A 14,296-nucleotide genomic window follows, 5' to 3' on the forward strand; every position below is an offset into this window, starting at 1 on the left:
GTTCTATACAATAAAATATTTGCCTAGGATCACACAATTTGAGACTAGCCCTGAAATCGGTAGTCTCCCGCCTGAATTGGGAGGGTTGGCATGTCTGCGTTTCTCGCATCTTCTGTAGAGATCTCTGTGTCACTGATATCAGTCAAAGTAGAACAGCTCAGTTGTTCTTGTGCTCAATGCACTTGTTCCAAAGATTTGTGAATATCTGCGGGCTACGGATTTCAATCCTGTAACGCAAATTATGTGGTTGATGCTCCTGCTTATCAAATATTTTTTAACCTGCATGGGTAAGCTTTCTGTCCCTGTATGCGTTACCAGATTTTGAAAGCCAAAAACCGACACACACCACTGATATAGAAGTAGGACTACTGTATAAGTATTGTATGCCACTGATTCCACCTGAGCTAAAGAGATTTGTTCTGCACAGAACACTCACGACTGAAAGGTACTAAGTTGCCATGACTGGTCATTTGTGGTAATAACATGGAGTATGAAATGCAACTTTGCCAGTCAGTCTTCATGTGACTTAAATTGCTTCTTGGTCGGTGCAGCTAGCTAATCCTGCACAGGTGCAGATGAAAACTAGTTTCGGGTTGTGCTTCGTAAATTCTCTTTAAAAACCAGGACGTTAGGCACTTTTACTAAAATTTGCCGGTTAGAAATTGAAAAACTGGAACACCCCCGGCAGATCTCAGATATCTGGTCACAGTATAATTTCTCAGGAATTAATCCACTGGCTAAAAAAATGAAAACGTTATTTGCGTGTAACTGCAGTTCTCTCTGTGTGCGTAGGTGGCTCTGTGTGGGTGGCTCTATTTGTGTGTGGGTTGCTCTATGTGAATAGCTCTGTGTAGGTGGCTCTGTGTGGGTGGCTCTGTGTGTGTGGGTGGCTTTGTGTGTGTGGCTCTGTGTGTGGGTGCAAATGCAATAGGTCTCGCATTTGAGAGAGATTAAGCTATTGACATTGTAAATAACAATGCTGTTTCTTTAAATGTTTTAAAAACATAAACAAAAATAATGTCATGAGCAATGCCAATAGCTCTAACTTTAACAATGCCGAGACCATTGCATTGTAAATGCTTGTTCCCTCTTACTTCAGATCAACATGCAACAATTTAGGGGTAGAAAGTGTTCTGATTGGCCAGTCTGAGTCAACTTGCAAGCTATTAAAAGTTTCCCAGGACCAACTGGTTTTCCATGAGACTTGGCATAGCAAAGCGAAAAAATGTACTGTATCCTTCGGTTCACAGGCGAAAGTTTTGAAAGTAATACCTAGCAGGCCTCCTTGTACAGGTCCTCCATTGTCCCCTTGGTGGTTCACACCGTTCATCACTTGGCAACCCTCCATGCTCCTATTCTTGACAACGAACACGATGGTGTAGGGGCTGAGGTCACTTGGAGATCTCCAGAGCCATCCGATTCTGCTCAGTAGTCATCGCGCTCACATGACGGCAGCATCACAGGAGCTCCATTTTTAGTACCGCGGCCTAGCAGGCCCGAATGCCAACTTAAGCAAAAACAGACATAACAGTAATTAAAATACAGAAATTAAGATTCTAATGTTTAATCCCACTCTAATCCCAATGTATATTAGTATTTTCCTAGCTTGTAGCAACATTTAAAGCAATAATACTCACCATTCTGCAGTACTGAAAGCACAAACCATCACAAAGCAACATAAATCATGCAATTCTCTATTTCACCACGATGTAAAGTTAGTTTGCGTACCACAGTTAATTAATTTAGTTGTTCTGCCATGCAATTAGCATTTTAGTACCACGTGTATCTTGTGTTTATCAAGGTGTAAGGGTTGGTTAATCATATCTCACTTCAAACTAATTAGTACGAGTTAATATTTAGAATGATTACGTAATTAATTTCATGCAAAATAGAGGAGGTATACAAAATTTTGTTTTACCTGCTCCATCACCACCACATCAACCTCATCATCATTCTGTTCATCACTTTCAGTGCCTGGCCCTGGACAAGGCAAACCTGATAGGCAATTCGCAGGTTGGATAACCTTACCAGAGATATATGTAATGTTAAAACAATATATTTGTAGCTTTAAGCATCTAGCAATATTGTCAATAGAATTTAAACCCCTATCCGGGGACAAAATATGCATTATGGGCTTGTGGTCAGTTTTGATTACAAATGTGTTGCCCCACATAAAATGCCTACCTGCTTAACCATAACTTATATGTGGGCACAGCTTACTTTACACTTAGATTTAGTGAAACAAATGTTTATATGTTTTTGATTTGGCTGTAGCTGGGATATATGCATCTTAACTTGTCCAGGTGCCCGACTTCATTTTAAAGTCAACTTGTAGTTTTGCTTGGTGTGCATACCGTTCTTTCTGTTCCAGACACCAGAGTCAGGAAACTCAGGCTGAACAGCAACCTAAGGTCCCCTCTTTACATCGCCCTTCCTCGTTACATGTCTATCACTTTCCTCAACCAATGAGCGCAGGCAGAGGGCGGGTCTACGGAGCCGTCGCTGAACGCGATATTTTTTCTACGTCTTACGACTGTTGAGCGACGCAGGCGTCGTCGTCAGGGCGTGGAAGATGGCAGCCTCCACTGAGATCTGCAATGCTGGCGGCCTGAAGAAGGGGCATCTGGGCATCCCCGAGGCGGTGTTCGTGGTAAGAACCCAGTTTGTTCGCGCATGGTTGTTCGGAGAGGAAGTAGGGACCAGGAGCGTTCCCGGAGATCCGCCGTCCCGCGCCTTTCAGCATGCTCCATGTTCCTCCGCTGTCTCCCTACAAGGCAGCGCCCTGTATGGCAGAGTCAGACTGCATGTGTTTTGCCTTGGTCCTAGAAGCTGCACCCCCTCCCACACAGCGGTTTGGCGTCCTCGTGGGCTGACGTTAGTGCTTCATAGTTGTCATTATACTTACTGGTTGATTCTCGACTTCTTTCCACGAAACTGCTCCACAGAGGCAATGCAGTAACCAAGTGCAAGTTGGCTTTATTTGTATATTCGAAGCCCAAGTATCAGTCCGCGTTAGGGAACACAAACGGTGGTGTGGCCATACTTAGCGTCAATATTCCAAACCTTTCTTTTCATCTGACACTCTAAAACCGAGATCCATGAGGATATATTTTAATTTGATTTTTGGTTAAATTCGACTGTGTCGATGAGGTGGCTATTATAACAATGATCGATTGAGACCTATGCGTGTAACAACGCAAATTCATGTACTGGTGTTTGGTACTAACGACTGAAGGCGGCAAGAAGTACTGTGAAGCTTTGATGCTTGTATGTTCTCATTTTATCTCGAATCACACCTTTTTGTGTGACCATTTCACATTTGCATAGTTTATCTAACTTTATTTTGTCTGCAGCCCTTTTGAAAGTATTCCATCTCAAAATAAACGTAGTCCTTATCATAGTTTAATGTGAAGGGTCTACATATATAGGATCCTATTTTAATTCTATAGACTAAAGGGTTTCCGATGGATTCCTAAAATATACTATGGTTTTAGCTACAAGTAATTATGCAGTGCTTTCTTTTAAAATATTTTTGATACATTGAGTACAAAAGAAATATAAAGTATTACATAAAATGCTAGACATTTCAAATGTTTTCGCTACATGGCTAGAAGTTCTCTTTTCTGTACAAAGCATACGTTTTGCATAACTTCCATATACTCAATAGATACGTTCGAGTCTAGGTCACATCCTAACTATGCAGTGCTTTCGAAGAGCAGTGATTGATTTTAGAAATCCCGAAGCACAGGTCAGAAGAGAAATTCACGGGTTACTAAATTTATAGAAATACACTACAGAAGGTACCCCTGCCGAAAAATCATGGTAGGAAAATCTGTACTTTATTATTCAGTTAATCTAGATCGGTGGTACTTATGACTTTAGAAGCACTAGCGACCTGTACGTCGTCAGGTACAAGGAGTAAGCAGGAAAGCTTTGAAGGAGCTTAGCGACTTAACATTTAATTGTTAACGTGCAAGGGCATCTAGTAATACACAACCAAAGCTCTGGTAGCATGTACAGATTTGATTAAGGAAAACAATAAAAATGAACAGTATGGGGCCATAACTTACTACTGGATGGATGGGAGGGGGTGCATGCCGAGACAATAAGGAAAGCATTACGACTGTCCAGATTTGTATGAGTCCTCGAAGGTGGATTGAAGATCACACTGAAACAAGTCTTCGCAGCTGAGTTGATAGAAAGAAGCCTGATTCATGTTCAAGTGTATTTGGATAGATGGGTACGAATCGAGAATAATCAAGTGAGCAGACCACTGGTGCTAACATTGAGATCATGTGACGAAAGAATGGAAATCCCCAACTGAATTGGACATGTGAAATGCAAGCATGAACATTTTTATCAAACCTGAATTTAAACGGGACAGTTATGCAGGTGGTGAGAATTTATATAAGGTAAGGTTACCTGTCGATAAATCGATGGATAGGTACACCGGAGCCCAGGTCTCCATTTTGCATGGGCTCCACCTATGTTAAACAAGCATTTGCAATGCAATAGGTCTCGCATTTACGCAAGTTTGAGCTATTGACATTGCAAATAACAATACTTTTTATTTTCAAAACATAAATAAAAGGCATTGTCATTTGCGTAAATGCGAGACCTATTGCGTTGCAATGAGAATGGAATGCAAGCTTCCGGAGCCAAAGATCACTGCAAATCTGTGAGCAGCAATCCGCTCGTGGGTCTACTCTTTCTTATCCATTATAACGCATGGTTTGCGGCACTCCTTTCTGTAATAGCAGGTGAAATATTTTTTTGCAAAACCATGTGTAATTTTGATGTTACATTTTTAAATGCTAACTTCAACTATTGCAATCTGAGTTAATACAGTTTTAACTTTCTGGCATGCAAATATTATTTTCAAGCAATAAAGACTAGGAAAACATAAAAAAATATTAGCAATGACACCCATCAGCGAGGGCCAAGTAGTTGTTTTCAAACCGGACTGACCGGCACCATCGTGGCTCACCCCAGGACACAAAATGGAATTAGTGCGTCTGAAAATGAAGTAGCACAGTGAGCAGACACTGCTGTGTGGCAGTTCAGAATAAATGTGATCATGAATGTGCGGTGCGCTGAGGAGTCTAAAAATATATTTTTATGAGGCAGCATTATAAACTTTCAAATTATACTTCTCTGTAGGCTAGGCAGCGAAAGCAGCAATTCCGTGGCCTGCCTCCGCTTACGGTCGACTTTGACTTCCGGCCCGACTTTGTAACTGGTGTACAGTTTCAGGCGCGAGTTAAAAAAAAAAGCCCACGTGAGTCGCACGGGGGCGCAAAGGAGTCATCATCATCTACCGTGGTGCAAGAAGCAGCGAGCTGCGCAAGATTGATTGCACCTCTCGGTGAGCACACCTAGTTAGTAAATACATAAAAGGAAGCGGACTCCTAAGTCTAAATTTAACCTGAGCCGTGCTCCGAGACTCCCGATCCACACATGCAGGAATGGACAAAGAACAAAACAAATGCGTGCAGCCGCGATACTTCGATGAGGCTGTGGCTCGAGCGTGAGGCAAGGACACTGCACAAGCAACAGACGACTGGTGGGCGAGGCCCGCTACCGGAAAGCTGTTTCCCGCGTGTGCACATCTCCTGTCTTGACTCGTGAGCAACAGATGATGGGTGGACGGGGCCTAAGGTAGACGGGGCAGACACCAACCCTGCTTCCAAAGAAGCCAGACAGAAAAGCAACAACTATAGATCTCGCCAAGGCGAAGCAGCGCAGGTGCTGCAACGCAGGCGAGACCTAAAAAGCTTGGTGACTTTACAACTTCCTTGTGTGTCACATGCTTGTACAAGTGAGCGAGACTGGAGCTTTCAATGTGAAGAATTTGGATGACTGGTGAAATTACCTGTCACAGGATGTTCTATTGACCAGCATACGCTGGTTTTGTGGATACGCGATATTGCTCGTGGTAATATTGGTTGATTACTGCTGAGAAGCGTGCATGTGTGAGGAAGGAGTTTCTTATTTGAAAAAGGAATTTATTTCAAAGTTACTTTCACTGTCATTTCTGAATCGCCCTCTACCAGGGCCTGGCCACTTAAGAGTTTATCTGCTTTAACACAAGGTCCTATCCAGATTGACAGAAAACATTTAACTACCACTTCTTAGGGTCTGTTGGTACTTCTTTCTTAGTGATTCTTTTTTAGAACAGTAATCTTAGCTTGCGTTTTTAAAAGCACACTTCGACAGTCAGGTTAGTTAAATGTGAGAAGATGTAAACCACTTTTATTAAAAGGATTTGTATGAAAAAATATGACCAGTTAGTGCATCATGATATACTTTCGGCCTATTACAGGGTCCAAAATGTATGGTATTTAAAAATTCATTCAGAAACTGCGCGTGGAAGCATTGGAGCCATCTATGTATTATTTCTTAATTCTATTCGGCTGTAAGAGTGACGGTCCTGTTTAGTACAGGGCTTGTGTTTGCATTGCATACAGACAACACAATTTTGCATGATTGTTGAACTAAAATATAATATGCAGTTCTATAATATAATTATGAGGATAGTTGCAAGTTTTACGTTGGGCACTGCAGCCACATGTCTACTTATTTTTCACATGCTACGTTGGGCACAAGGTTCAGCCCAGTAAAAGAGCAAAATATGTAGTCTTTTTAATAGAAGGGATGCTCCTTTTAATGACCTCAAGACTAAAGAAAATAAGTTATTTGGTGCAGTGACGCGTTAAGTGCTGATCTGGTGTCAAGTGTGTGCCCCTTGTAGGTCTTCTAATTAGAGAGGACATTTGAAGTAAAAATAACGTACGTCTGAATGGGGAACGTGCCAGCCAACTGATATGCGTACACGTTACCTGGATCCCTTGTACACAACACTGAATTTGCTGCTCAATAACCAATTAAGGTGTTTTGTAAGTTTAAATCTGGCTATCAGCAGTCGTCTGTTGGGAATGTTTGCAGATTTGTCTAGTTTGCACTGTCTACTGGAGGGTAAAAGATGGAGCATTCCATTGAGATCTACATTAACAATATAAGCAACGTAACTAAATAGTTCTGCTGTCTGTACTACATAATTTGAGTCATTTTACTGAAGGCCTCCCCTCTGCAATACGACTCCCCTCCCCCCTGATTTGGACATACACAACGTTTGTACTCGAGGATCAAAGTGAGGAATTAAGCTGGAGTAGCAATAGTATTTTGTGTGTAAATGAGTAGGTGCTTTGCTTGAAATACATTTTAGGATGGTCAGGGACCTAGTAGCCTGATTTAGTAAGCAGAGACCTATTTGTTTTTACGGACACTGCCCAATAATCATCTTCTGCGATTTGAAGCCTAATTTATTAGGTGCATTAATTAATTTTCTGTAAAAACAATTCCCATATCGTATGTACATCTGCTTGTCTGTGAATTGATAGATTGTATCACCAGGCTCTCAATATATACTGCCTGGTTCTAGATAATTTAGAACAGTGTAGGGTACGACATTCAACTCTGGTGGATGCTGCATATCAGAAGAGGTAAACCATTTTGAAACGTGATCTCTAAAGCTCAGTCTGTTTTCCCAGAACAACCAGTTATTTCTTGTGATCTGATGTATTGAATGCTGCAGAAAAAACTGGAAAGTTTAGGAAGACAGCACTACCTTTCATGTAGAATTCTCTTAATTTTATCATGTCTTTCAGTTTAGCTGTTCAGATACTGAAACACCCTAGACATGTTATGATTATGGACATCGCACAGAGAAAAGCACAAACGTGATGGGTGGAATGCAAAAGTTTTGCCCACTGTAAATTTCTCAGGCCACATTCCAGTCTGGGTTTTTCTTCGAACATACTTTTTTCTTTGGTAGTGAATGCGATGTTTACTGTGAAGCAAATGTGCTAAACAGTCGTCATCTCCAAGATCAGACATTTGTACGGCATTGTGAATAAGGGTAGCATGCACATTAAGGTCACACCATGTTTGGTTCTACTGTTGCCACATTTTAAAAAATGTGGCATTAAGAGGATTCCCATGGAGCCAGGCTACCCTGAGTCCAAAACTGTAGTCCTATCACTTGTCGAATCTCCATGACAAAGCGTACAGTGGGAATGCTCTACATAGGGTTTTTGTTTGTTACTCTCTCCAGTATAGACCTGCTTCGATGAGGTACCACCTTGAAAGTGAAGGGTGGGATAGCTGACTGAGGGGAGAAAGGGGTCGGTGATAGGCAATTGTTAATATCTCCTGCAACTTCTTATGTCTAAAACAATAAATTATCTGCAGGACCTCCAATATTACCAAAATTCTACTAAGCCTACAATTTCTGTCAAAATCTCAAGTACTTGATCTGTAGTCTATAATTCTAAGAATCCTCTGAAATATTAATTGTAAAAGTATGACTGAATGTTTTTTTTTCCCCCCACAATGTTTTTATTGAAGGAAGATGTTGAATCTTACATGAAGCAACCGGGGAATGAGACAGCTGATCTAGTACTCAAAAAGTTGGATGAACAGTATCAGAAATATAAATTTATGGAACTTAACCTTGTTCAGAAAAAAAGGAGGTAGGTTTTTAAATTTGTTAATTTTCATACTGTTCAATTAATGATTGCTAGAAATCCGAGGTATTTTAATGTTCACCAAGTCTAGTAAATCTGTTGGCGGTATTCTTGCTTTTTGTCTCGTTCCCTTCTACCTCATTCTGGGTACCCCGCCAAGCCATGGCCTGGAAGCAACCTCAAAAGCTACTAAATTGGATGTGTTGCACGCATATTTTAACATACTGGTCCTCCTCGTATGCGCATCCTCACCAGTTCTTTCAGCCAAATGTTATGGTCCAGGAACCTGGTTTTGAGACACTGCAATTTCCTAACAGTGGTCCTTGCCTGCAACACCCTTTATATTTATACTATTTCTAACGTTTGTTTTCCATTAGCTTGAGTAGTTTATACACTAATGGGGTAGCTGTATGCAGAGTGTACCCTAGCAGCAACGGCTTGCAGCTGCTGACTCCTGTAAACGTAGAATCTCTTCTTCGAGTGTTAGTGATATGTTGCATACATATACTCGATGCTACTGTGAGTAGGGAGTACACCTAACTTCCTCACTTGCATACATAGTACGGTTGCACTGATTCTATAGGAGTTGTTGGATTTCATCATGGAGAAGAAGAGCCAGGAGATTAGTTTTTGGATCCTTCCAGTGGGTGCAAACTACACAGGTAACTTCCTTGTCTCCCAAGAGGATCTCACCCTCACAACTTCTAGGCACCCTCTGTACTGTTTTCCTATCGACATGGACTGTACTTTCTACAGGAATCCTATTCAGTTGTCACAATCCAGAGAAGTGACACCAATGGACTGCCAGGTAAGAAGTCCTCTGACTGGGAACAGTCTTCCTCCAGGCAATGGCACTGATAGAGCTGTTGCACAGAACAATCGAGCAAGTCTTCCTTCGTAGTGTGGATAATGACCAAGTACTGGTTCACTCTATTGATTCCTCCAAACCTCTACCTGAGTTGTGTACTGTAGTCTCAGCATAACCTAAGCTACTCTATTTTCTGGTTTTCCTGCTGGGATAAAGCACAACTCCCACTCTTGCCACCATTGAGTTGCTGCAAGATGAATCATAGATGGTATACCTCCTCCAGTGGTTGACCACATCATTGCCACCGGTCTCCCTCCCAAACTTCAAGAGGTGCAAAATGAAGCAGCTGCCTCTTAACGCACGCTATTCTTTCAGAACCCCAGCTACAATAGTATTGTTGAGAGAACACCCTCCGTTAACCCTGCCATCCCACCTGCCACTTCAGTACTTTAAGGAGCTTTGCACCTATTTTTCATGCACAACCTCTTGAAAATATTTTGCTATAGATGGGCGCTTCCTCAGTGTTCAGTCGCATCTGGGTTCTCCCCCGTCCCTCCGACTCCACCTGTCCTTTACCTTTCAGGAAAAGTAGACCATAATAGACGGAGAAGACTCATCTGCTCCATTTTACCTCGTGATTACCCCCAGGAATCAGACTGGACCTGCACTCTGTGTCAGGTTTGTCTCACCCTGAAAGGGATTTTGGAGCAACATATATACACTACTTCTGCATGCTAGCGTTCCTTTTTTTTCGCCACCCCTTGGGATGCTGATCTGGAGCTCTTGAACTCCACTTTATTTTGTCCTTTTGTGGAGTTATTCTTCACATTTTTTTCTCTTCTATGTGCAATGGATTATGTCCCACTGAAGACTACAGGATTTGCACATGGTAGAGACTGTCACAAGCAGATGTCTGTGACAGACCCCTATCACCGTCTGAAGGCACATAAGGTCCGTTCCGGTCGAAGTAAAAGATGCTGACCTGGTTCAATTTTCAAGGCCTTTCCTGTGAGAGGCCCTCTTCGTACTGTCATCGGGTAACTCAAAATCAAAAAATAAACACAAGAAGTCAAAGCGTGACTCTCCCTCTGCTCTTGTTAGAAGTTGGAAGCACAGCAAAGGTCCTTTCTTTTCACTGAACAATCTTTCATAGCTCATACTACCCAAATTCTCTGGTCTGACTCCCAACCAGGCTGCAAACCCATTGCCGCAATCATTGCTGGCCCCTCGTGAATCAACTCCTGCGCGGATGCTGCTAGAGAAAGATTTCATTGTCTTATTGGACTCGAGCAAACCCCGATCTCTGCCAAATCCACACTCTCCAGAACCTTTGACACAACCAGTCCAGCCTCATTTTGGTATGGATAATACTCTGCTTTTATCTTGCATACTTCACATTCCTATCACTTCAGACTCTAAACACCATAAACACGATGATTCATCCAATATTTATGATGAGGACACTCTATTCATGAACCTTCAAAAGGCCAACGGGCTAGATAGACACTTTCCGAGATACTCGGTCGAACTCTTCTTCTGGTCCATCCAAAGAGGAACCGGCTTCTTTTTCTATGGTGATCAGATGGGCTGATGAAGTTCTAGACACCCATCTCTTGTCCGTTGAAGACTAATGGCATAACAGACATCCTGCAACCTGGCTAGGTTTCCACAGAACCACTTCTGCCTTTTAATGAAGCCCTGACAGCCACACTGATGGACAACTGGGTCAAACCTTGCTCACCAGTCAACACAGTTTGATGATCCTCCTTTACTGCAACACCCTACGCTTGAAAGTTTGGTGGTCCAGGCGTCCACGAGTAGGCTCATGCCTAACTCATTCCCTACAACCTCTAGTGATGGGGATTAAAAATGTCGGGGGAGGGGGGTGAGGGGGGCTTTCAAAAAGAAAATGTTTTCTTCAGCCAGCCTCACTATTAGTGCAGTATATGCCAGTGGCCTTCTGGGATGATACCTGCGTGCATTCGGAATATGGCCAGCAATATCTTTCCCAATAGTCCCTGATTAACACCATCCATGAGCAATTCATTCAGAATGGTCCGGACACTCAAAGTAAGTCATCTGCTCTGGGCTGGACACCACTGGCTTAGGCACTACCCGCGGTTGATGGCCATGGCATCACAGATGATAATCAGGTGCTGCTAATGGACATGCCATTTGGTAAATTCTATCTCTTTGAAGATGAGGCAGGCTCAGGCTTTTAGCACTTCAAGGGAAGCAGGACTAAGGTGTGCTCCCTAGGGTTTTTGTGTGCCCCTCTGGCAGTATCTATGACCTTTTCAACCCTTTTGAGGATTCAGAAGGCACAAAGACAATCCTCAACAGCACCAGACCTCCTCAGTCCTTTCGAAACGGGCAGTCGGGGATCCAACTGACAACCTCCAGGGCTTCAGGATCAATACACTGCTCAGTTTGGCTACTGCCACAAAACCACTTTACCTTGTCCTCTGCAGCACATGGTCACCGTATCTGAGCAGAATTAAGTTATTACCTCCAAGGAATAATCTACTTTTTATATCCACTGCGTATTCCACCTACATCACAGTGGCTGTCGAGGACCATTAGTCCATGTTACTGCAGTAGGTCAAGGCTCCTTTAGACAAAGGAGCCATAGAGAGGGTCCCGGCATTGGAAATAGGGACTGGGTGTTGCTCCTGTTATTTCTTGGTTGGAGGGCTTCGCCCTGTCAATTTCTTCCTTTAAAAAGGGCAAATTCAAGATGCTCATTTTGGCCCATGGAAGAGGTGGGGATCAAAAGACTGGTGGAGTCCTATTTCCTCATCTGTGTTTTGAAAGTTGCAGGTCACTCGCTTGGCGCTGAAGGCCTTCCTACTGTACACCAAAGGGAGGCTGTTACAGCTTCTGCAGACCACTCCAGTACTAAGTGGTAGTGCAACAAATATGGAGCAGCATGGTCCGGAGTTCTGCACCTGGATGGTGTACACCTCTGGAACTGGCTGAATCAACAGGGTGCCTCTCGTCGTGAACCACCTTGTGGGATCCTAGAACGCCTGGGTGTACTCCCCTGTTGCTCTCCTGTCTCACCTCATGTATTGGATGTCGTTCTAGTGGCCGGGTGCCCTTTTATTAAAACGGTTAACACGGACGCTGGGATAATTTTGTTTTGCCTGTTGTAATTCCTGCCTTACAGACCCATTACAGGCAAAGATCACTGATATTTTGCTTTTAGTTCTGTCTTTAGCCCAGCAAGGACTTGTCATGGCCACTGTTTACGGTTATTTGTCAGACCTTTTGGCCTTTTTACAATTTCCGGACTAGCCATCCTTTTTTTAATTCACCTGTTGTGAACCATTTTCTTATGTCTGGTTCTTATATTATCACCCAAACCTTATGTTGCCACAGTGGGACCTTAATTATGTCCTCCCTTTACTGATATGTACTCCATGTGAGCCGTAGTACAGCTGTTCTTTACGTCTACTGCCTTTCAAAACGATCCATGCATGAGTGGGCTACAAGTTCTGTCCATTCATCCACTGCACGCTACCTTCTCCCTGGAGAAACTGGTGTTATGGAACAGGGTAGTATTTTCGAAGATAATTTGTGACTCCTCTTTTATCCAGAATTTTTTGCTTCATCTCACCCCTCAAAAGAGGAGGAGGAGACTGTCCATCACTTGGACCACAGAAGAGCTTCAAGCTTTTAAACCAATCGTACCAAAGACCATCGGGTGGACGGTCAGCACTTTGTAGGGTTCACTGGGGTGAAGATGGTTAGACAGGGCAGAAATGAACCATATTACGGTAGATAGGGACAAGACTGATACCTCTGTATTGGCACATGGAGTGCCTGTTGTGGGCGTTGTCGGGTTGCATTGTGTGTCACTGTATTTTCCTGAAGCCGTCCTGCCTTGATATCCAGGTCCAATGGGAAGGGCAGTTTGCCTGAACAGACCTGCAGAATTTTCTCATTTGAGCTTTTCCACAGACCCACCATCTTGGAAAGTTCTGCTTTGGTATCTATTCACAAGGCAAAGGATCTGCATTTAGAAGTACAATCAGAAGAACAAGTTACTTACTTTCAGTAGCGCTTTTTATGATAAATACTCTTATCTAATTGCAAATTCCTCACCACACCCATCTCCCTTCGGTGGAATGGACTTTTTTTCTTCTCCCCCCCCCCCCCCCCCCCCCCTCCCCCTCCCCCAATCAACAAAAACATCCCAATTTAGAGAGGTGCACACTGTCCTATCTTATCGGTTGTTAAGCTCCAAGTATGGCGAGGACAGAGTCTTGAACAAAATGCATGTCCGCTTTTCTGGGTAGTGCATATATGTGGATCTGGCGTCCCTTCTGGGGCAAAGTGTAGTCACAGTGGTACCATACAACGCTACCTCCTGGCGCATGGGAGCAATGCTGAGAAAAATCTCCAGGTCCAGTCTGGTAACTGGAGGCATTTAAAAGGTGAGGGTATGCGGTTTGAGTATCCACCAGAAAGAACATTACCAAAGATAACTAACTTGTTCTGCTTCAACTTCCTCCTGGTGATGAGGGCGACGGGTGAATGGAGTCCGATCTTGGAACTCAGAGCTCAACCAGTTTTTCCTTCAAGAGGTTCTTCTGTGAGAAGAGATTTCTTCACCTCCATGTATCGATGCGTTTGTCTCACCACAAATTGATAGCCTGGCGCTTTATAACAATAGCCAGCACAGGAGCATTGAAGTCTTATGTGCCACAAGTTTGACATTACTGATAAGTACAACGTTTATGAATACATAGGTTACACCACAGTAAATTCTCGACTGGCCTTCCACCCCCCTCCCTCCAGGTTAGGCCTGACCCATATCCGGTATGTTTCCTTGGGTAGCAAGATTATCAAGCAACAAGTTATGTGTCTTGTGTGCGAGGGCTTACATTGTTTATATTAGTCCCGGACATCTCTAGACCACAGTATTGTAACCATGTTTGTTTTATATATCTTTATTGCA

General features: G+C 43.1%; 1 protein-coding gene across 1 annotated transcript in view; it reads left to right on the forward strand.

The window, feature by feature from the left end:
• Positions 1-2,521: 2,521 nt before the first annotated feature.
• Positions 2,522-14,296, forward strand: part of VBP1 (VHL binding protein 1) — an 87,202-nt gene continuing 75,427 nt past the window's right edge. Inside the window, exons 1-2 of the mRNA XM_085608151.1 lie at positions 2,522-2,650; positions 8,407-8,531. Coding sequence (XP_085464277.1) covers positions 2,573-2,650; positions 8,407-8,531 — 203 coding nt within the window. The 5' untranslated portion in view covers positions 2,522-2,572. The remainder of the gene's footprint in view (positions 2,651-8,406; positions 8,532-14,296) is intronic.

Source organism: Triturus cristatus, chromosome 5_2 (genome assembly GCF_964204655.1).
Source record: "Triturus cristatus chromosome 5_2, aTriCri1.1, whole genome shotgun sequence".
Classification (NCBI taxonomy): domain Eukaryota; kingdom Metazoa; phylum Chordata; class Amphibia; order Caudata; family Salamandridae; genus Triturus; species Triturus cristatus.